Here is a 24081-nt window from a genome sequence, read left to right as displayed (position 1 = left end):
GGGCAAATCTCTTCCGCTGTGGAAGTAACTAAAAAGACCTGGCTTGGCACGTGCCTTTGTCTCGTTTTCTCCCATGCCAAGATGCTGAGATGAGATGATTTCTTAGCACATACCATGACGTGGGCAGGAGACTGCCCTGTGTGCTGCTTCATACATCTGGCACCACATCTGCCTCAGCCTTTTTTTTTCTTCCCCAAAACAGAGGTCATACAACCTCCTTCAAGCTTTGCTTGAAGCAAAATGCTTCTTGCCTTTCACTCCGCCCAAACGAGCGTATTCTTTTTGGGAGACATGGCTGAGATCTGCGAATATTATTGCAGCCAGTGAGAGCGCTCTTTATTGGTGGTTTCCTCAATTTTTTCATAGCTGGAACATTCCTGGAGCCGCATGTTTGTGGTGGTGTGGCAGTTACTTGGTCACGTCCTGCCCCAGGGTGTTTAGCCAGGCTTGATGAAATGAGTCTGAGGAGAAGGACAGCGCTTAGGAAGACAAAAACAAACTACTTGAATTATGCTGGTGATATTTGCTGGGAAAAGATTTCATGAGTTTGTATGTGTAACCGTTGCTGTTTATTGCAAACAAAGGAGGTCAGAAGAGCTCTTTCTCTCTTGCATGCACAATATGTGATTTTACCTTTTGCAAAGAGGTTTTTTGGTTGGTCTTTTTTTTTTTTTTTCTTTTTTTTTTTTCCAGTCTTACATACAAACGATAGCAAGGAAAAGAGCAGCAAGACCTAGTGATTTTTCTTCATCAAATAACTGAAGGAAAAACGAGTGAGGAATCAAGACACTGTAAGAAGGAAAAAAACTATGGCTGTTTCAGATGTGAAATTCTGCTTGGATAGCATGTGGGAGGGTATTAAAAGACTTTCATTTCCAGGGAAAAGTCAAAGTTAGTTGTGCATCTTCTCTCCTACTAGATAGTTGTGGGTCTGATCCAGTAGTACGTGAAAAACTCTTGCCCTTGGGGTTTTTTTTATGGCTGAAGCCATGTAAAGAGAAAGGTAATGTTTTCAAATACTTGGAAAGGTGCCACCTGAACGTTTTCTGGGAGAGCCAGTAAAGAAATCAAGTTGTTGAGCATCAGTGTCAAAGGTCTGGCATAAAGGAAATGTGCCTCAGAACAAGGCTCATCGAAACTGGGTCCGTTTCGCAGTTAGGAGATAGGTTGCCAGATCCTTTTGGTCTGTACGTGCCACCCTGCCCGCTCCCTGATCTCTGCGTGGCTTTGGGCATTTCTGTTGTGCCAGGCTGCACATGTTCCTGGTGCTTTCCAAAGGAAATGCTTGTGGTTGTGCCCCATCTGTCCCCTCTCTGCTGTGAAGATGATGGGGATAGGAAGGTACTTGCAAACCCAGGTTCAGACCTGAAACAATTTGTTTTTCCTTTCTCTGGCATCATCAAGGGACGTGAGCTCTGCAGAGCCACCGCAGCTGTGCTGGGCCTGCAGGTGCCGCGGGCACCGCCTGCCTCTCCAGGGACGGTGCTGCAACTTTGGGTAATTTTTGAATGATTTGCATGAGGAAAAAGCTGCTTTAATGCTGTGTTGCTTTTCCAGGACTAATACAAACCAGCGTGCTATTGAGTAAATGCTGGTATCGATCTTTATTCTGCAGCGCATACCAATGTGCGTGTATGGAGATATCGTTACTGACTTCCAGTCTTGGAAGTCCAGACTTTTTCTTGAAAACTGGGCAAGTCTCTAAAGACAGACTTTTCCAGCTGTGCTGAGTTTTTGCTGATTAATTTTTACACCTGCTGCTGTGACCTCTTAGGGGGAGCCAGCTGCATGGCCCGGCACGGGTGGTGCCTGGTACACGCGTGCAGGGAGGCAGTGCTGGTGTGACTGGGGGTGATGCGGGATCACCCTGGACCTGAAGGTGTCTGACTTCCTACTGAAAAGTTCAGGGGTTCATTTTTTTTTATTGCTGTTCTGGATTTAGATAGGGATGCAGGCCAGCTTTCCCTTCCCCCCCACCCCTTTGAAGTAAGGCTGTTGAAGTACACTCGGACAGCTGTGTATGAGTCAGTGTGTCAAAAGCCTTCGGTGCTTAGAAGTCTCAGTGTCTTCTTTAAACTCGGTCGCTAAGAAAGTGCTTTTAGGAAAGTAACTCGAGAGTTTTGTTTAGTGGCTGTTACGATACTCTCCTGCTATCGTTCTGCTGCATAGTGTAATGTTGAGCTGATGTGGATTGATACACATGGTAGCTATTTTTCTTTTTAATGCAATAGATTCCAGTAATTGTCAATTTTCCCTTCCTGACTAAAAAATTATTCCCTATTCTTTATAAGTTTGGAACATGATGCTTCAGGGAAGACTTCTATGAAGTGTGCTATAAAACATTTACTAATGTAAACGTAAGTATTAAATGCATGCTTTGGCAGAGGATGGGATTAGTATAATTTAACAACTTGCATTTGTGCTCTTCTGAACTCTGGCACTGAAAAATACCTGCATTATCATAAATACTTCTGACTAAACTATACTTATGAAAATAAATGAACCAAATTAAGCTTTGGATACACTTCTTTTAAGTTGGCTTCCAAAGCAATCAAAGCTTGCGTGTGCTACCGATCTGCTGCCGTGTGTTGCAGAGGGTTTTTCTGTGGCAGCAGAAGCGTCTCGCTAGGTTGCGTGCTCACAGCCAGACCAGGCAGTGTGTGAGTCAAACCCTGGTGTCCTGACAGCGTCAGTCCTGAAGGAATTTATTTAGTTTTCCAGCATCCAGGACGATCTGGTGTGTTGGGTTGCTGCCTTCAGCTGCCGCTCAGAACGTCCGCAGCGGGCTGGGAAGGGCAGAAGGACGGGTGACCCGGACAGGGCTGAGCTTCTGCTGCGGTCGATGGCTTGTTTCAAGGGACGATCACCCACAAAGCATGAATCCTTTGACATAAACCAGTATAACTATATGTTTGCATAGATTATAAAATAGTTTGAGTTTATTACTGAATTGTTCTTCTCGTCCCTGCTGTCCCCAGTCGTGGCCGTTCAGTAAACCCTAGGCTGAGGAGATCTTGATGGCTCTTTTTCTTCATACATGTGAGATAGCTCATGTGCACGGGGCGAGATGGGTAAGTGGATATGACAGTCGTAATTGCTCTGGCTTTTATGTCCCTTACGTCTGCCTGAACCTAACGGCTTTATTACAAGAGCCTGTCACAAAAATAAATCAGCTTTGTAGATAATTTCTTGTTAGAACTTGTGACTAAGTAATGTGCATTTAAAAATGCCTGCATGTCCCTAAATATTTACATTGTAATGCATATTTTGTTCCTCTAATCCTAAAATATAAGGCATAGTATTTCTGAAAAATTAGTTACTGGAAATAAGGCAAGTGCTTTAAAATCAAGTTTCCTGTGGATATGTGGGGAGTTTTACAGCTTTAATGATCAGAAATAGTTTATGAGACTCTTGTGCTCTGAATCTATAAGCACTGAACTGTACCAGACAGCAGTAGGTCTGTTAAGATGTTTGGGTAATAGAAACTGGTTTGCTTTTCTGTGTACTCCATAGGGTAGACACAATTGATTGAATATTGATAATCCCTTTTGCAAGAAGACATGTGCAACTGAATCAGCAAAATACAAATGAAAATAATCATTAATGAATGGAGCATGATTGGGAAGTGGCAATATGAATAGCAGTCGGAACACTTGATTTCTTTTAAGCTTGTTCATAATCATTACAAAACCCAAATGAAGATCAATTCATTTCCTGGTGAAGCTTTATTTTTGTGAGGAGAACAGGAATGAAGCTCGTTTGGTATCAGTAGCTTCAGTTTGTGGAATTGCTTGTCACCAGTGCAGAAGGATATGTTGTTTTTTTTTTCCTTTCCTATGGATGTTTAAGGACAAAAAGTGGTGCAGGTATGTAAGGAGTAGCTGGGCAGCAGCGCGTGTGGCTGGATTAAGGAAACCTGAGCAAGCTTGAACCTGCCTGTGTGTATTCACATGTGCTACGCGCGTGTAGACGGTGGAAGATGGTAACTTGATTTACAATATATTGTATTTCAGCCGTGGTGCTGTGCAGCCCAGTCGCGAGTAAATCATTCAGTCCAGTCCGTGCTCCACTGATAGACAGGGATTTACCTCCCAGGTTTTCCGCTGCATCAGGACGAAGCACGTATCGGTTTTGTGTGGCAAAGCAGAGCACGTGCTGGGCCAGGAGGGAAGCAAAGCCGAGTCTCGGGTGTGTATTTACGTGTTGAGTTTGGCTGTGCAGATTGGAGAAGATTTTGTGTTCGGTTTTGTGGGAAGTGTGTGAAAGTCAGATGGCATTCCTAAGGTGAGGAGGAGAGGGAAGAAGGCTCCTGAATTTTCCTGCTGTGTGGTTTTCAGGTGTACATCCAAACCTGTGGTAAATGACAAGCGTAGGGAAGATGTAAACTATGAGTTTCCATATTGTATGTGTTCCCATACAAGTTTGCTGTTTGTGTTGTGTGTCTTCTACTCATATCAAGTATACCATGGCCAGTGCTGCCTAAAAATGCATCTAGCACGAGGGCTGTACTTACAACCTGAAGCTGCAGTATATATCTATCTCCTTTGGAGGCTCTTGGTGGTGGCAGGGTAAGAAAGGAGCTGGTGCCAAGTGTGTCAGGCTTTAGGTATGCCTGTTAATGTCTCTGATGTGGCAGCAAACAAATCGATAGCCTTAAATCATGTTCTCTTTGTTTAAGTAATAGTAAAAGAATTTCTAAAGTGTCGCTAGGTGTTGTCACTTGGATCCCTGCAGGTAAAGGCAGGCATTGTCCAGCCATAACAAAGAAGATGATACCCAACTCATGGGGCATCTGCAGCTCATCACTGAAAATGACAGAAGTGTGTTTTGGGTTTGGGTTGGTTGTTTTTTGGTTTGTTCCTTGTTTTTTGGTTTTCTTTGAGGTGTTTTGGGGGAGTGGGGGTGGTGGTTAAGTTAGGCTTTTTGTGTGTGTTTTAGGTTTGGGTTTTGTTTTTCTTTTTTAATCCTGTAGCAATTCCACTCTTTTTTGACTGATTGTATTGGGTTGGATCCTTCCCTAACCTGCTTACTAGGCATTTAAATGGTGTTACTGTTTTGTGCTGGGCTAAACTGTATGGCCTTTCTCCTTGTGTGCTCAGGCTCTGAGTTGGTTAGCTTTGTATCCCAGTTTTGTCTCCCTTGTATTTTGTTTTGGCAAAGGTGAAGAATACAACCTGTAACATTAGAAAAGCCACACAGGAGCAAATTTAATGATAGAGTAGCAGTGGTGGTGTGGATCTTCATCTGTGGAATAAAGGGAAACTTCTAGTGTATTGGAGTGAATGCTTAGCCTTTTGCATGTATTGCAACAACAACAACAAAAAACGCTTGAAAAACTAGAGTACAGACAGTGTGGCCAGTTGCTGCTTTTGAACTCTTACCACTGCCTGCCTATGTGGTCTTCAGGTTTATTAACCTCTCCATGCTTAATGTTCCCTGTCATTCAGGGGGCACCGATATTTATAGGCAGTTAATTGCGTTCAGTTAACTAGTACCTGAAATTGGAATGTGAGTAGAAATGCAAATCAAAGTCAGCCTCATCCTCTGGTTTTTGACCTTTTTCATATTGCTTGTGACTTGATTTTTTGGTTTGGTTGTCCCCCCCACCCCCCAGCTAAGCAGTACATATCTCTGCTAATGTTGTGCTAGCATGACCAACTGGTTCATGGCAGTGGTGAGCAGCCGGCGCTGCGGGGGTGGGCTGGTGGTGCCAGGGTTGCAGAGCTTTCCTTTGTGACTTGCGCAACGCAGACATTTGCTAGACGGGGCTGAGCAACGCCCCTCTGCTGAGGCTGATCTAATTCTGACAGAGGTTAAGTAAACTTAGACAGCGAGGTCTGTACATAACGGAAAAGATTTAAAAACTTCATCTTCCCAGTTCATAAACCCGTCAGCAGAGTGGATCTGTTATTACAAAAAAACCCTCCCTATCTCTACAAATCCATTGTGCCTTTTAAGTTCATCATTTTTACACTGGCTGTTCCAGTGATGGCATCGTTTCACCCTGTGTTCCAGGCAGCACAAGTGTTGGCCACTTTTCTTATTCATTGCTCCAAGTATGTGCTGGGGATGTCAACATCTTGAGTTCCCATGAGATCTATTCTAGTAAGCCACTCCCACGGTAAGGCTATATACCATGGGTTTCATTTTCAGTTTGGCAGGCAAGGCTTATAGCAGGGGCGGTTTTATCCCAACGTACCTGAGCAGGGCGGTGAGCTCCTTGGTAAGGCTGGCGGCTGTGATTGCCACCCTGCCGTCACCGGCCTGGGGGCTCTGATGGGGGCGAAGGGCTCGCTTGCCTGGACGTGCCCGTCTGAACCTTCAGGCAAGGTCTGCTCGTGATCGAGGGAGGGAAAAGGCATGTCCACCTGCCCCAGAAGTAGCTGCGTCGGTCTGTTCTACCATCGGTGGCATGCTTACACAAAGGTGGAGGGATGGAGCACATCACCCTTTGGCGGTATCTTGGCATTGACCTTGAAAGGCAGCTTTGACTTCTGCCTTCGACTGGGTGTCTCTGCATGAGCCACATGCAGTGCTGTGGCTGTGCGGTGCAGCAGACCCCGCCGACAGGGCATGTCAGAACACATGCTGCTAATTTACAATTTGACATTCCTGCCTTTCATCCCTCCGGCTCTGAGTACTTTCAGGCTTTCAGGTTGTGGTTGCCCTGTTGTCGCGGAGTCAGCGTTCCTCTGCTTGGCCGCTCGTTCATCGGTGGGGACGCGCGGGGTCTGCTCAGCAGTTCGGTGATGAAGTCGAGCGCAGACCTTGCATCACTTGCTGGCTGCTCAGGACCCGCGCCACGTAGGAGGTGGGGGTTCTTCTCACTTGGGTGTAGCAATGCCTGCCTTTGTAAAATGCTACAGGCAGCCATTCTCAAAGCCCCTTCCTGCAGTCCGTGCCTATTTGACATAATTCAGTGTTCAGCTATGTCTGGAGGGCGCTGTTTTAAACCATACGGTCAAAAAAGTGCTCCTCAATTTCCCTCCTGTCTGATGCGCTGTGCCTGGAATGACGGAAAGGCCAACGGACTGGCAGAGCTGGTGCAGCAGGACCTTCGGTTTTTGTTCCTGAGCCCTGCTGGCCTCCTGCCACCTTGGGGTTGACGACTTAATTTCTTCATTCCTTTGTTGGAAGCGATGATAACGTTAACTTCTGATGAACATGATGTGGTGCTTAAATCATTGATACTTTAGTTAAGGGGAGAGCAGCCTCCTTCTCCTGAAGACTCCTGACAGAGTCCCCAGCTCTGCTGGGGCTGTCCAGGTGTGGCCCTGCCGGAGGTGTGTTCACCTCCTTGCAACGTAACATGGTCATGCAGGGCGAAGGCACCGCTCTGTGTCCAGCCCTGCCCCTTCATGGGGTATTTTGTCACTGTGGGACTGATAAGGAGCAGACAAAGAGCCCGGGGGCTCTGTGCCAGAAGCAGGTACAGTGAACGTCACTGCTTGCGCTGTCCTGAAAAGGGTGTCGCTGGCGATGGGCACCCATGGAGTGGCTGTGGGATTGTAAACCACAGTGCGTGTTAACCCGCTCTTGAGACCCTGCTCCACCCAGGGAGTCCTGGTGCTCTGTCTCTGTCATGGGGTAACACTGTTGGTACAGTGTTTTGGGGGGTGCTCTGAAAGTGCAGTTTTGGGAACCAAGGGGTTGGAGCTTCCTAGGTGCCGGCAGATGAACTGGTAATTCTTTTAGTTGCAAGGTGATGTTTGCCCCAGCTTGTCTTTGTAAGAGCTTAGTGAAACAGTAATCTATATGATAGTAATTTTGGGGAGAATTCCACTTAACGTGCAGAAATTCCAACCAAGTAATCTCTTACGTGCCCTTAGCTTTAATGTTGCAGTTCCATATATCATTTTAGGAAAGGCATTTAAAAATGTATGAGCTTATTACATTGAACTCTCGCTCTGCTGCTGCACCACATTTTATAGGAAAATGTACAAAATCCTGTAAAAGCTGTGCCAACATAGTTGAGCACGTTTGTGACGCTAACAGTATTTTTAAGGACACTAAGTAACAAGAATCATTTATTCTACTAATCAAAAGAATATTTGCCTATTTAAATATTCAAACCCTCAAGCCTCATACAAGAATAAAATGTCAGGAAGGGATAAGCTCCTGATAAGCACGTTAGCTGGATTTATTTTGTGTGATGGCCAGCAAAGAAATGATTAATAACTATACATCAGGAGCCAGATTGGGAAACTACTGGGTGCTCAGAATTCAAAATTGTGGTTGGGGAGGGGGGGAATCCAGTCACTGATATGTAGGAGGGGAGGAAATCTTTGAAAACCTGCTATCAGGATCTTAAATTGAAGAAGTGTGGTCTCCATAATTGGAACCACCAAATTCTTTGTCTACTCTGTCTTCTACAGGCATGTAGGATCTGGGTTCTGCTGCCCATTTTCTTCCACGTTACAAGTGGCACAGATTTTCATGCCTAATTATTTCTGTCTGCCCAGTTCATGAGTGTTTATTATGGCTGCTCACAAAAGAGATGGAGAGGATTCAGTAGGACCCCCAATAGTAGCAAAAGGGGTAGCTTCGTAGGATGTGGGGGCAATATGAAGCCCCAAAGACTTGGGGCATTCTGCATACCATGGTTGTTTAGCCTTCTCCATTGGTAGTTCCTGCTGTTGGAATTTAAAAGGACGTGTAAAAGTGATGTTACCTTCATGCAGTGTGGGAGAATCGTGGCTTGACCAGCCCTAAAGAGCATTTCTGCAAAGGTGAGTAATGGCGTAGTATCAAAGCCAATGATGATGCAGCTATTAAATAGACACACTGGTCACCATCCAGCCTCAGCACCCATCAGGGCTGGCACAGGGGGCTTCTGCTCCTGCCACCCTCTGCCACGTGGAGCAGGAGCAGCGGGTCGAATACCAGCACGTGGCCATCTGTGTGTTCCCTAACTTAAGAGCATACCACAGTGCTGTGTGCTCCCAGAAATTATCTGATATGGTGCTGCCTCATCCTTACCTGTGCCAGACCTAAGTCAGACCAATTTATTTGTTCCAATGGCTACAAAAAAACAGCCTCCTGTTACTTTGTTGACTTTTCTCTCCTGTGTATGTTTTTTCATACTTGATGTTCACCCAAAGCAGAGCAGAGCCCTGGCCGTCCTGCTTATAATAACATGGACACTATATGTAGTGTCCCCCGTACACTGGGTTAGGGGGATGGGGATCTTAGTGGCTTTGTGCTGGAGGAAGGGCACAGAGCAATAGGTAGCCCAGGAAGGGCTGAACATCAGCTGGGAGAAAGTCAGAAAAATCTTAGTCTAGTCTGATACCAGGGTTTTATAGCAGCCTTCTACGTTCCTGCTCTGCCAGTAACTGTCTTTGGGGCAATCACTCTCCCGTGTCTCTGCAGCTGTCGAGCGGTGACCCTTCCTGCACTGGTAGAAGTGGGAAGCTTAAAGCCTGCATTGCTTTTCAGTCTCCAAGGAGGACGTGCTACTTTCTCCTGACAACAGTTACCTTGCACTGATGCTCAAAGTGAGCAGGAATTAGTCTCACCTGGTGCTGTTCTTTGGGGTGGGACTGTGTTTTGGGGATCTTCAGCACGCTAGTGTCCTTTCCTGCTGTGCGCAGCATATAGGAGGGTTGCTGGCTTCTCTTGGTTATTGGATGTAAGGGTTTGGTAAAATCCCTCTCTGCTTTGTAGAGCACTAAACGGAGTGCTTCAGTTACTCATTAGGTGTGTGTTTAAAAATAAAAAAGCAGCTATGGGGATGGTAATTGTCCTCTCCTCAGGCTCTGATGTGGCTTCTGCTCTTTGGTTTCGGCACCATGGTCTTCTCCAGGACCCCATGCACTGCTGCTTCCCTTGTGATGTAGGGTACGTTTTAGTGCTGCTTTTATGAGAAGGGTTTTTTTTGTTTTTCATTGGCATTTCTTGAGCTTTCTGTTTGGCTTCACCTGCCTTTGTGTTGGCATCACTTACAGTAAGGAACTGAGCTGAGCGTGGAGTCGGAAGGGACCTTCACAGCAGGGGTTGTGCTGTGGTGGAGATTCGGGTGAGCGCTTTGGGGCGTGCGTTTGCACACCGAAGGGTGAATGGCCAAATCCTGCAAACAGAACCTCTGCCTCTGCTCCAAACCAGAACCTCTGCTCCAAACCAGAACCTCTGCTCCAAACCAGAACCTCTGCTCCAAACCATGCCTCGTGCCTCGGGCAGCGCTGGGGTGGCACCAGCCTGGAGGAAAACAGCTTGTGGCAAAATGTTGTGTCTGTGTGGTTCCATACAATGCAAAAATATGTCTCAAAACAGATGGTGAGACTGTTTTACTCAAGTGTTTTAAGGCACGGTGGGTGTGAGGTTAGATTTTTCTCTACCTTGCTTAAAACTGTGATTTAACCACATCATCAGTGTTCTGGGTCTGCAGCAGCGGATACTTTTCCTTCAACAGTATTTGTCTAATACCTCTTTACCACCTGATAGTCCTCCCAGTTCATCTCTGGGTCTTGACAGACAACCTCTGCACCCCATTCCTCACTTGGAGGGATGGCTCCAGGGGACTCCAGGGTAGAGAATAGGCATTAAGAATGATTTATTAGAAATATATCAGTAGGAAAATCAGGTTTACTGATGGATCGTTTTCAGATAGCCCAATGAAGCCTGTTTTTATTTAGATCCAAGTATGACCTTTAAAACATTGGACATATTTGAAAGCCAAGGCACATCTGACCAAAGCAGGCTTTTCAAATTTATGGAGTTCTGCCTCCTCACTGCAAGTGAGGACAGCTATACTTTCTGCTTAATGGTATTTAATCGTCACTTAAAACTTTGGTAGGCATATTTATGTTGAACTGGGGGGAAGGAGGCAGTAGAAAAGGCACAAATTAGGGAAAAGTTGACAGTCATGAAGATTTGAGGTTCTGTGCAAAATAGATGTGTGTGCTGTCAAGAGTGGATGGCCTGAGTGAGACGTATCACGGAAGGTGGAAGATAATTTCTAGAGCCAGCGATGAATATAATCTTTGATGCAGCCCCTGGGATTAGTGATTACTGGATCTCTCAGCATTAGCAGTGTTTCTGCTTTGCAATCTGGGAAGGAAAGCAAGTTGCAGGTCTGTCTGTCCAGCCCCTCTCTGGACCGAACTCTGTTGCTCTTTTTTTCCAGAGGATGAGTTCATGGTCCTGTTGTTGGTGGTTATGGACTTTGAAAGAAAATAATGCGTTGCTGTATCTTCAATTAGATTGGTGTTTTTTTTTTGTGAAAGGTGCTACTGGACAGCACCTGTCATCCATCGGAGGAGGCGCACCGCGCTCCAGCTGTCGGGTCACACTGTCGGCGTGGACATCCACCGGCAGCTCTGCGCAAGCATGGCTTGGTCTGCAGCTGAACCGCCAGCCACGTGAGTGCCTGTTCGGCCCTGGGTCAGTCCATGTTCCCGGGTGTTCATAAGCTGCACTGATTAGTGCTGATAAATGGCTTGTATTGGGACAGTAAAGGTGCAGAAACCACCTGAGTTTGGCTCAGTTGCCTGATACTGGACAGTGTGATGCTGGGTGATTATGGCAATACCTTTGCGCCCCAGAAGACAGTTGATACGTATTAATTGAGTAATAGAGTGGGATCGTGTTAAATCTCCCTGAGCAGGAAGAAGTGTTTTGTAAATGTTACTTGCCATTTTGTGGCCTCTTTGTGCTCCAGGAGTGCTTGCTGTGGTTCCAGGCTATTTTTCTGCTGTGGAATCACAGAGCAGTAAATGATAGGATATCCCTTTTCTGTTGCTGGGACAGCCAGTAAACACCCTGATCTCACTTGCTGCACTGAAGAGCAGATTTACAGCTCTGTGGTGGGCATAAAACAAGCGATCGGGGGATTCAAAGCCAGGCTCCTGCAGCAGACAAACATACTTAATAGCAAAACTGGGGTGGCTGGTTTGGGTTTTTTTTTTGGGGGGGGGAGGTTGTTGGTTTTGTGTGTGTGTGTTGAAATCAGTTTTCTTGATTGATATGGCCTGGTGTATGCCAAGCTGTCAGCATAAACTCAGCTGTATTTCTCCTTCCCCCACCTCCCCATCTAATCCTTCATTTGTTCCGAATGGCTTTGGACGTAAAGCAGTAATTGCAAGGAATTCACAGTAAAAAATATCCTCCGTTAATATATTCTATTTCATATATTTCCTTGTGTGTTCTCCTGATTGCAAACTTGGGTTTCATGTAGAGTAAAGGTTTTGGACCCAAGAAAGATGACAGTGTGCATAGCCCAGTGGTGCCATAGCCCCTGCGTCCATCCGCCACCCTGGTTCCCTTGCGGGGCCGGTGGGGAGGACACGGGGAGCTGCTCCGTGGACAGGCTGGGCAGGGTTTCATGCTGGGTCCGGTATCTGTGGTTGGTCTGTCAGTCTGTTTTTGAAGTGAATAAAAGACGTGTGAGAGCTGTGGACCAAGGATGGAATGAACCCCCTTTCTCCCCAACTTAAGGACAAGTGACACCTCTCAGTGAGAGCTCAGCGAGGTGCTTGGATGCCGAAATGCCAGATGCCGGGAGGTTTTCCCAGCCTCTTGAAACTTGGTTTTGTGAGCATGATTTAATGGGACGTAGTCAAGCATGATTTAATGGGACATAAAATGCCTCTCACTCTGATAACCCATTGATCTAAATGAGAGACAGGAATGTTAGGTATCTGTTTCTTTTGGCTATTGATTCCTGATATTTTGATATAAATCCTGCAAGCAGGTGCCAGCCTACATTTAAGTGGAGAGGGCAGGCTTTAGCGGGGAAATGTTATTGTGTAACCTGCGCTAATTAATTTACAGCTGTTGGCAAGTAAGTAGTGTTCTGTGCCATACCAGTCGAGTGTTTCTCATCTAGCAGAGAGGGGATTGATTGCAGGGCGTCAGCTGCAGCCTCCTCAGTTGTCCCCGGTCAGGCCAGGTATCGCCCTTCTGTGCCTGGGGCCTGCGGCTCTGCCTCGGGTCCACCTGCAGGTTCAGCACCTGGAACATGGGCAGGAAAAAGTGTCTGAGGCAGCCTTTTGGTAACGATGGACAAGTGAAAGTGGGCAACTTTAAATTTAAAACGAAGTGCTGGTCTTTAATCCCATGGGTAGCTAGTCACTGACACCAACAGGAACATGTTGTGGCGGTCTATCCATTGTATTTTATTTAAATTCAGTAGTTTTCAAATGTATGGAGCGTTCCCTTGAAAATCCCAACTTCCTGGACCGAGGCTTGTTTGTGGGCAGGCCAGATGCGGTGTGAGCTGAGTGTTGGAAATAAACCCTGAGATTCTCCCCTAGAAGATGTTAGGAGCTGCTGCAAAGGTTTTCCAGCCTACGTGTAAGATATGGATTTGCTTTGCTGTTAATTCAGGTTTTAGAAGATCTTTGCAAAAGCCTCAGCACATGTTTATTCCTAGAGCTTCTTGTCTCCCGTGTGCTGCTTGGTCTTGAGCTCCCCTGAGAACCTTCTGGAGTATCACATTTATCTCATTAATTTGCTAATCCCCAAAGAGACCAGCCCACGGTCTGAGCAGAGGACTGCAGCGGTGCTGGGATCCAGTCCTGGCCCCATGTGTCCCTTTTGGGATAATTAGCAAGACTTGAATCTGGAATTCGGAAGTATTTTGGCCCGGGATCTGAATTTTGAAGGTAGCCCGGTGAGCAGCCAGGCGCTTTCTCGCCCGAAGGCGGTGGCTGTGGGCAGAGGGGGACATGTCCCTCAGGTGTGGGCTGATAGCCCCTGCATTGCCTGGGGCTCGTCCCCCAGCCCCTTGTCCCTGCCCCAGCTGGGCCCTGGGCTCGGTGCTGGCTGCCCTGTGCCGTTCCTCCACGTTCTGCTCGAAGTGCTGGAGGTGGCGGAGGTTTCACGTTATGTGTCTTCCCACCTCAGGCAGAGAGCGCAGCCCCTTGGGGCTGGAGAGGTGCTGGGCTGGGCTGCAGGAGGTGGATGGGGCAGAGTTCTGCAGGCTGCAGCCACGGGCAGCCTCGTCTGCCGGCGGGACCCACAGCGTCCTGACCTGCCAACTCGCCGTGGGACAGTAAATCCTCCCAGAACTGATGTCTCAAACGTTTCTAAGAGTAAAACAGTCAAACCTCTTTGCCTCCCCCTGTAAATGGTCTGAACGATAAGGCTGAAGCACAGAGTCCAGGTCAGTCCCTTTTCTATTTAAAATACTTACAAGAAAAGCACCGAACCACCGACCAACGAAAACCTCACTTCCCACCTTGTGTACTCATCATTCTTGCTATTTCTCAACAAGTTCTCTGCTGGCCCTTCTAATTATGTTTGAGCTCAAGCACTTTTTAAAAATTATTTTTATTTTCCTTTTCCTTTTTTTTAAAAAAAAAATATTTTCCCTTTCTCTGGCCGCAGGAGAGCCCTGGTGTGCCAGGTGTTTCTCTGCACGCTGCAGGAATATCTGCTGACAGGTCAGCTTGTCCGTAGCAAACCGCTGTGCTGGAGCCGGGGGCTGGAGTCCACCAGCACGTGGCTGCGGGCAGAGCATCGCTCCGCCTGACTGCTTTTTGCACAAGCAGCTGAAGAGGACCTGTGCGAGGAAGACTGACAAACTTGATGTTCATTTGGTTTTAAATTGCTGTCTTCCCATCTCCTGTGGTTGCAACCAGAGCCACCTGAGAGCACGGTGTTCGTGCAAACCCTTGCCTCCCCGCCACCCCCCGCCCGCCTTGGGAGAATTGCAGCTTTGTGCGTATGAACAATGTGGGTATTTGACATGCCCACTCCTTCCCCGGACTTATCTCTTCTCCCTGTATCTTTGTTCGCCTGTCCTCAGCAATCCAGGAAGGAGAACCCTGATAAAGAGTGGTGCAGGGTGAATGCGAATGAGTGGGAGATGAACCTCAAAGGGCTTGGTTTGGATTTTCCTCCAAACCTCTTTGATCATAAATTGAGCTCATTATCCCCCTGAAGCACGCCCCGGGGGAAGGCTGCCCAGAGGTGTGCGATGATTAAAAGGAAATACTCTTGCTGCTGTGACCACCTTCTCTTCAGCTTAGCATGTATTGACGTGTATGAAAAGCAGGTTTTTAATCTCTGAGTCAGTTTAGTTTGACTCCCATGGCAGGATTTCAGGGTCAATTGTCACTTTACCCCATCACGACTGTTCGCTCATTCTAAAGAGAGATCTTCCCTTTGGAAGATAGTTTTCCGTATTTGGCATGCTCCCTTTTGTAGAGAGCTTGGCTTGCTTTAGGGTAAGCAGTAGTTAAATCAAGAAATACAACCTTGTTTTTATCCAGTATACTTGCTTAACTAGAGAAGATTCATAAAGAACTGTGTTTCTGTGAAAATCTTTGTCTCCCAAGTCTCATTTTGGAGTCTGAAGAATGCCTGCTGTTGCCTGAGAAACACCCAGCACAATTAAATACGGAGTCGTTCTTGGGGAGTCAATGAGCTTGAAGCAACCCTGGGATGATGTCGTTTGTGCGTTCGGTCTTTCCTTGCTTATCTGGGCAGGATTTACTTGGTAAATGCTCATTGTAATTCTGCGAACACTGCTAATGTTGCATGTCTAATCTGTCATGAATGCGGAGAAGGGAGCGGGGTGGCTCATTTTCTTCCCTCACACACATTATTGTAGGGAAAGCCAGAGAGTTGGATTAAATTGTTTGAAGTATTGGAGATTGCGTGTTTGCTCTCTGCGAGTACTTCGTTAAGGTTTGTTTCTGGTGAGGATAAAGTGTGGCCTGAACACGCCGCCTGTACGTCGTTGGGAAGGATGTGCGCTCCCCGGGGAGCTGCAGCTGCCTGGGACATCCCTTCCACGTGGAGCTGCCCTGGCTCTGCTCCGTGCTGAGCTCCGTGGGCTCAGGGTCTGGCGTGTCGGTGGAACGTGAACCTGTTGCTGGCCAGGGACAGAGCTGGTGAGGGTGACCTGAGAGCTCCCTGCGCTGTCGTCCCTCTCTGACACCCAGAAATGCGTCTAAGCAGATGCCCAGCCACAAACCCGGCCCGAGTTAAGCAATTACTCCTGAAACCCAGATCAATGGTGGCAAGTTTTTGGTTTTAACCTGTCTATTCTGGCTGTGAAGTACAAAGATACCAGTCCATGGCAGTGCTCTGCTGGGGTGCTCCAGACAGATATGTATTTAGAAGTATCTGCAGAGAGAGCTAAAACATTTATTAAGACCATTTAACCAAGAGTCATTTCATATTCATGTCATTCCAAAGCAAATGGGAAGAAAATTCACAAGTGCCGTTTAAGAGCAAGGCTGGCTTCTGAGCACCAATTAATCTTAAAACAAAACAGGACCGAGCAGTTCCACGTTAGATGGTAAAACCATTTTCTCTCCTCTGGAGGCTGGTTTTCATTACCCACGTACACATGGGTGGTGTCCATGTGTGCCCAGCCTCAGCCGTGCGACGTGTAGCTCTGCACGCTGCCCTCAGTGCTCTCGGAGCCCGGAGGAGGCTCTGGCGCTGCTGCCTCGTCCCGACAGCCCTGTGGACCGCGGGTGGCACTGGCTGTGCGAGGCGGGGGGGATGTTGGCATCGTCTGGCACTGCTCAGTGTGTGCCTGGCTCCAAACGCTGCGCTGCGTGCTCTGCTAACCATGCCTCTCTCTCTGCCCTTCGTGCTGCAGGTGCAAAGAGCTGAAATACGGCAAGGACCTACCCCAGATCTCCATCATCTTCATCTTCGTGAACGAAGCACTCTCTGTTATCCTGCGGTCAGTGCACAGCGCGGTTAATCATACGCCAGCTCACCTCCTGAAGGAGATTATCCTTGTGGATGACAACAGCGATGAAGGTTAGCGGCGCTGGGATCCCAGATCTCCATAACACCCAGAGGGCGTTTCATTCCTTAAAACCTGGTGGAGCAGTCACACTGCTTTGGGAGCGGTGATGCTGCTGGGAGGTGTGGGGTGTGGGGCGTGCTGGCCGCCACACCAGCTTTCTCCTGTAGCGACAGTGGAACAGCATGAAACCAAAGTCAGAATCTGAGATAATTATTGACGGAAAGTGTAGCTGAAAGCTAGAAGGCTAAAAGAAACCAGAAATGATCTTACCTTTAACATTCAGAAGTTCTGGTTTCAGTCCTTGTTTCTCATAACAGCACTTTGGTTGCGGAGGTGCACCCCGAAATACTTAATACAAAGTTGAGGGACAAGAGCCCAGCGAGGTACCCTGCACTGGCCCCTGGCAGGGGTGTGAAATGAGACTTTCTCTGCACGTGCCTCAGTTTCCCTATCTGCAAAATACCGTCCAAGGCTTGCTAAATGGCTGGGCCCCTGCAGAGGCCCTCTGTCCTCTTAACATTATGTTTTTGATACGAGAAGGATAAATAAAGAGGCAGAAGAGGAAACAAACACACTCAGTGTGCTCAGGTCAGGCCGTGACAGAATGCGGAAAGGGGCTCTCTGGTTTCCCACGTTACACACGTGTCGTTTGGTTCCACCTGCTCGGTCACTGCTGTGATCCCTTCCCTGCTGGTCTGGGTAGCACAAGGATGCAGGAGGTGGTTTCATGTGGAAGCATTTTCAGACCGAGATTCTTCCAAGATTTTTTTCCCCCTCCAATATACAGTTGGAGAATGTCATTAGGGTAGTTAAAATCTTAATGAAGAACAGCAAATAGTTAAGTTAGTCTGATTACTGCCTTCTTGATTTGTACTGCAGGCTTTTAGTATTATTTTAAAAAAATAACAGGCGTGTGCTGTGGATGTTGCGATCAGAAGGGAAGAACAGGGAGGGTGTGGGACGTGGAGAGCTCATTTCCAGAGGGAGCCTGAGAGGTTGCTCGTCTGTCTGCAGTGAGATGAGATGGTATACAGCAAGCTATTCAAGCCTGTAAAAATAGGCACTGAAATACCACAGTAATGAGCACCATAGAAAGCTGATGAATTATAATTACCAGTAAAAGAAACAGGAGGGCAGCTCCTCAGCTGATGGAAATCACAGCAGCTCTAGTGCAAAAGCTAGCATGATGTGCACCAGTGAAGCTGTGGGATTTGGAACTGGAATGGTTTGGCTAGCCAGGAGAAAGTGCAGGTGATCTGTCGCTGCAGTATTTAGCATTGCCCAGTGCTTAAGGGGTTCAAAATTTCAAAATGAGATGCTGCTTCTCAAAATCTTACTGTATCGATGGGTTGAGGGGAAGAACGCTCTTTAAGGGAGAACCCACTGGTAATAATTACTGAGCTTCTCTACCCATTGCCATGCACAAAGAAACATGTTTCTGAACAGCTCCCACCCATCATTCAGTATGCAGCACTGAGGCTAATACTGAGTCAAGGACTCTGGAGACACTATTGAAAAGCACAAGACAATGAAACAAATCCTTTCAAAAAGCATCGCCCTCCCAGTAAGCCGAGCCTGCAGCTGTCTGTGAGGATGCAGAATGAAATCTCTTTATCCACTGCTGAGATTGCAAGGCACCAGCTTCTCCGGCAGTCTGCTGCGAGGGCTGGGCTGGTGCTGGTGGGGTCTGGTGGTGGGGCTGGATGATGGCAGGGTGTTGACAGGGCAGGGAGATAGGTGGCCGAAGCTTGCAGCGTGTTCAAGCACATCCCTGAGCCTGCTTTTGCAGGCTGACCGAGCTGCCTTGGTTGTGTTGGAGTGTCCTGTGGCACCCGCCTAGCCAGGGAGGCAGATGCAGGGAGCTGACCCACACCGAGGGACAAATTCATGCGTCACATGCAGGAGGTGGGAAAATCCCTGCCTCCTCTTGCACCTAGGTGACGCGTGCTCTGGATCCCAACAGAGGATGCATTGGTTGCATCAGGATTGCGAGTGCCCAGGGTCCCTAGTGATGGGCCGGGACTGGGTTGTACAACACCTGAACACCGAGGTGGTTCTGTCCTCAGAAACCTTGTAATGGAAGCATACAAGGAGGGTGGGTGTCAGGAATGAGGTGATGCTATTAGCTGGTAGGGTTAGTTAGAAATGTCAGTACTGTGCTGTTGAATCTTTGTAGGCATCATGACAAATGATCTTTTTAAGGAGGGGTTTGAAGGACGATAATGAGATAACTTGGCAGGTGTTTATGGAGAGCTCCTCCCAAGCGTGTAATAATCTAGTTTTCTCATGTAAAAGAATGATACAAACCAGAATGTCTCTCTGGGACCCATACATTTGCTTTCTGCATCAACAAGGAGCTTCACTGACAGCAAAGAATTATTAATGGTAATAACGTTGTCATATAGTACCCACTAATGGTAGGAAGTAATTGTGAGCAGCAATAGCAGCATCATATTGTTGATGCTTTAGATATTAGAGTCATTGTAATACGTACATTTGGCTTCTGCAGGAAAATAATTACAGGAAAATAGTTTCTCGTGAGTTCTGAGATTTAGAGCTGAATCCTGGAGGATCAAGCGTATGTGTTGAGCAGAGGATGGGGTTGCATGGATGCAGCTTTCACGGTTGTGACTGAGCAAGGGAAGGAATGACTTTAGCCTCTTTATGAGCAGCCTTGAGTGTTGGAAAGACGATTTCTGTGGGTGTATGGCTCGTTGCTGTAGCCCGGGCAGAGCCTTTGGAGGCTGGGTTTTGTACCCCTGAAAGGATGGTGACCTTCAGAGAGCAGCAGCTGGCAGCTGGCGGGGTGTGTACCCCACGGGGTTGTTGTTCAACACTTACGTCGGGGCTTCACACCGTGGGGTTTCTGCGTAGGTTTTGTCAGGGAGCACTTTGCACAGATGTGAAGAGGAGCTACAGCTCCTAAGGGTGATGGAATAACAAAGCGTGTTCCCAAAGCAAACATTAAAAGACCTTTGGGATTTCCAAGTCAACATAAAGTCTTAAAATTAGTCCCAGGGACAGAGGTAAGAGCTGCGCACCCTGCACACCCCAGCTGTTACTTGCCCTTCAGGTGGACCACTAACTAGTTACACAGACACGATCAAAACCTTGCGGTGTTTTGTGGTTTTCAGACTGGAACAAACTGCTTCTGAAGACTCAGTAGATGTTTGCTCTTAGCTTTGTTGTAACGTGGTATGTACAACACCACTGCACAACAGAGGAGTATACAACGAGAGATTAAAAAGTTAATAAACACAGTCATTCTGATTCTTTATATCTGAGCTGTAAATAGATAAAAGATACCAATGTATTGTAATGGGGAGGAAAAAAATTCCCTCCTTGAAGGAAGAAGCTTGGGGAGTTGTAGTTTGAACCCCCTTCTCCCTTGAGCTGCACATTATACTTCATAAAGACTTTTTGAGGCTGCTTTTGTTTGTGTTTGTTGCAGGGGTGTAATTACAAAGCTGGTGCACAGGTTGTGTTTCTGAGTGATAACATATTTCCTAGGTTGTTGAAGGGATGCAGCAATGTGCCCCTGAGATGTTATGTTATCTTGCAGCTGCACACTTTGTCTGAGTCTGTTGCTTAATCATCACCTTCCTTTTTTTGTTGTTGTTGCCGTCTGCCTTTTAGTATTTTTAATCTGGGATAATATCTCTTTGAAAAGCAAACCTCTTCGTATAAAAGAAAACCTTTGGATAAAAGACTTCTTAAAGGAGCTGGCTACACTCAGGGAGACACGCTATGGGTTGTAATTTACCTCGGTGTAACATATTAGCTGTGACTTGATATATCGCTTTCTTGGTTTGCAGCTCATTTCAACAGCAACAACAGCAGCTTGTGCGCGCGCTCTCTCCCGGGAGCTGGCTCACTTGGGTTTTGTTTGTGTTTCGAGGAAGGTTTTAGCAGAATTGCAAGAAGCCGAGTCATATCTCAGGTTTTGCTCGGTGCTGCTCCAACCCAAGTACCTCCTTATTCCAGCTGCTCCGACTGAAGATGGGTCGCTTGGCGCAGCCGCCCTGGTGCTGCCCCAGTGTGCTCGGGTCCGAGGCTTGCAGGCCCTGCCCGGGCGAGGAGGGCAGCAGACCTGCTCCCCTCGTCTCTGTTTAGCTTTTGCTAAACCAAACGAACCAGAGCCTTGGAGGCAAGTGCACCGAGTGGGGACCAGCTTTGCCTGTAGCCCTGTATGAGAATGGATTCATGCACCTGCTCCCCATGCCACCGTTTCCTCTTCAGTGTTTGCAGGCAAAGAGCTTCAGAGACTCACCCAGCTCTGAGTCTCGCTGCAAAAATTCTCGTTTTCATTTGTTGCCTGTTGAAGGAGTTTCTTTTATGAGTTCATGCTGCAGCAGTCCAACCCACGATGGCTTTGGTGTTTCAGGCAGGCGAGGGTGTGGGCAAGGGGGGGCTGGTGTCTCCCATGGCAGTGGCGCCCTCCCAGCCCTGACTCCTGTGTCCCCCAGCCTTCAGTGTTTCTGATAACAGCCTCGGGCTCTGTAGACTTTTCCCACCCATCTCAGCCTGGCAAACACAACTATGTTTTCCTTAGGGGTGTAGAGGAGCGGCAGTCTGCTCCCAAGGACCACCTGGGCATCATCATTCAAGAAATTCTCTACTATTGGTTGTTCCTTGGGCTCCTCTGGTGCCCTTGGTCTTTGTTCCTTCCTTTGTGCAGCAGCGGGCAGTTCCCACCATTAGTTCTGGGGACTTCAGCGGGATTTGGGGAGATCTGGGCAGGGTTTGCAGTGTGGAGCACTGAGCAGTGGATGTTCCCGTGGCTGCGTCTGGGCTGATGTCTGTGCGTGGTTACTTCCAGTGGCATCAGGTGGTTCAATTTCTCTGGCAGGCCTATTTCCCAGACAGCTCGTGTAGGTGACAAAATACTTTGTGATAGATAATGTAAGTCACTGCAGCTGTCAGATTAGTTTTTTAATAGAGCAACAGGTCTATTGGATTCTAGTTCCTTGGACTTGCCCTTCAGTGAAGATTGATATGGACAGATAGAGAACAAAAGGCAGGATTGAAATTGAACCTGCTGGCACTTTCAGTGGGGTTTCTCTCTGCAAACCTTCCTTGGAAGTAGCTTATGCAACAGCAGAGACCAAATGTTCACGAGGACTCCCATGTACAAATACGGATTGCATCCTTAATAAACATGACTTAGGAATTACACGGGTGTGCTCTGAAGGGTGGTGCAGCGGGCTTGCTCAGAGGCTGCGTGAGTGTGGTGGCCGCAGGGTACAGAAGAGAAAGGAGTCTCTAGATTCCGTTGCAGTGCTTAGTTTGGATCAAGCTGTGGGTTGTGTAGGTCCACCCACTCGGATCCCTCGTGGGTGCGTGGCCTAAATAAGTGATCCTTGGATTAAGAAGGCTGAAGGTGAGCTGGGGAGCCACTGCTCTGCTCCCACCTCAGCTCCTGACTTCCTTTGTCATTACTTTGCATCCAGAATTATTATGCATATGATCGTCACGCCAAAATTGTCATTGGCTTAGTATCTAGTATATATCCTCATTTTCAGCAGTGAGCTGAAGGGGTGAAAGCACCGTTAGGACCCTGTGGAAGGCACAGATGAGAGAATGGCAGCAAGTTATCTGGACTGTGAGATGCTTACTCCCCTGCTATAGTTTGCATGAAGCCCTTGAAACAGCAGATCCGAAAGCCAGGTTGCCAGTTCATGTGAAAGCTGACTCCCTTCAGCGAAGGGTATCTGCTGTTGTCCGTTAGTGCAAGTCTTTTAATTCCTGGCATACTCCTTCAGACCTCCCAACCTTCCTATTACAGCCCTGGTGCGTGCTGCAAAGGTACAACAGTCGGGAGTGAAATATTTCTTAAGTTCATATGACAGACGAAAAGCTTTACTGCTACTGACCTTAATGCAGCAGCTCTCCGCACCTTCGGCCTGAAGCCACGTGTTTTTGGATAATGCACGTCAGAGCTGCCGCGAGTTGTTTTCCTGTTATGCTGACGGCACTCAATGAGCGGGTGCTGAGTGAAGGAGAACGTGGGGTGAAATTAGGAGTGACTTCAAATGACTTGGATTAAGATTAGATTTGCATGTGAGTTATGATTTCCAGCCTGCCAGAGCTCATGTGGAAGGAGCTGAGCACACCTGGTCCCATGGGATCAGTGTCTTTGGGGCCGGGGAGCTCTGACGGTGCAGCTCTGCCTGTGTGGGGCTTCCACTGATGCTTTTCGCCGCAGCCAGGTCAGCCCTACTCGGTGGTGAGGGGAGGCTTGAGCCAAGGCTTGCTGGATACGTGAGTGGGAGTTCTGCGGAGCATTCCTGGAGACTGGCATTTCGCTTCTGTTACCCAGTACCAGATTTTTCACACCTGCACTTCTGGAGGTGCTGAGAAATGAAATACAGAGCCCACCCCGTCCCTGTGCCTGCTGGCTGCACACCCAGTAGAGTGCCAAGTGTGTATCTCATAATACCAAAATGGTGCTTGGCAGCCACTGTGCACCATACCCCGCTCCTGCAGAGCTGCAGACCAGGGCGAGAGGCTGGCACAGGCCAGCACAGGTGTGCGGCTGCCCTCTCTGCCCCCTGCGCTTGCGCAGGCACCTTACACAAGCGGGTTCTCACCCCAAAGGCACATGCTGTGGGCTGAGCCAGACGGGAAGGGAGGGCAGGGAGCAACACCTGGAAATCTGTGCAAGGTTGTAAAGGAAGCCCTTGGTAAAGAGAGGGCCTGGAGCTACTTTTCCCATGTCTGGTTAATGCTTTCCTCTCTCTTGAGCGTTTCTCCACTTGGGTAGCAGCCCGTTTGGGATGCTTGTAGCGTGCGTTGCGGGCAGGAGAAGGGGCACTCTGGCCTCTGCTAATGAATGGGGTGATGGGTCAGGATGATGCTAATCATAAACATCTTCTTGACCAGCCCTCCATGGTCACCTCGCACCGTTTCGCAGGTGCACAGGTGTGCTGTACCAGCCTTCATGCTCCCGGCACCGGTGGGCGTCCAGCATCCTTTCAGAAAGGAGGAGGATGTGGCTGTGGCTCCCCAGGGATTTTCTGACCAGCTGCTGGTGACACAGCGTGCTGGGCGTAGGAGTCTCTCAGGCTTCACTCTTCGCTGCCTTTGAGACATGACGTTACAATTCTTCCCTGTTCCACTAGAGCTATACTCTCTTTCAAGCCACTCAGACAATTCCCATGGAGATTTTTCCTGTTTTCCTTCAACTGAGATGAAAACTCCAATTTTAAAGTTGTTTTAATTGTTCAGTCTAGGCTGTAATGCAGTGGTCTGTAACATTAATGACTTACCTTCTGACAAACCCACGTGAGATGCCAGCACTATGCTTTTGGGTTTTCATCTGTCAAGAAATCTGTGTCTCTGTCTCCTTAAAACCGTTTGGGAGAGTT

General features: G+C 47.8%; 1 protein-coding gene across 1 annotated transcript in view; it reads left to right on the top strand.

Moving 5' to 3' along the window:
- GALNT17 (polypeptide N-acetylgalactosaminyltransferase 17) overlaps positions 1–24081 on the top strand; it is a 212449-nt gene that overhangs the window by 59224 nt on the left and 129144 nt on the right. Inside the window, exon 3 of the mRNA XM_040613286.1 lies at positions 16559–16725. Within this exon, the coding sequence (XP_040469220.1) occupies positions 16559–16725 (167 nt within the window). The remainder of the gene's footprint in view (positions 1–16558; positions 16726–24081) is intronic.

This window comes from Falco naumanni, chromosome 1 (assembly GCF_017639655.2).
Source record: "Falco naumanni isolate bFalNau1 chromosome 1, bFalNau1.pat, whole genome shotgun sequence".
NCBI lineage: Eukaryota > Metazoa > Chordata > Aves > Falconiformes > Falconidae > Falco > Falco naumanni.
Note: the sequence above shows the minus strand (reverse complement) of the source record. Positions and strands in the feature narration are given on the sequence as shown.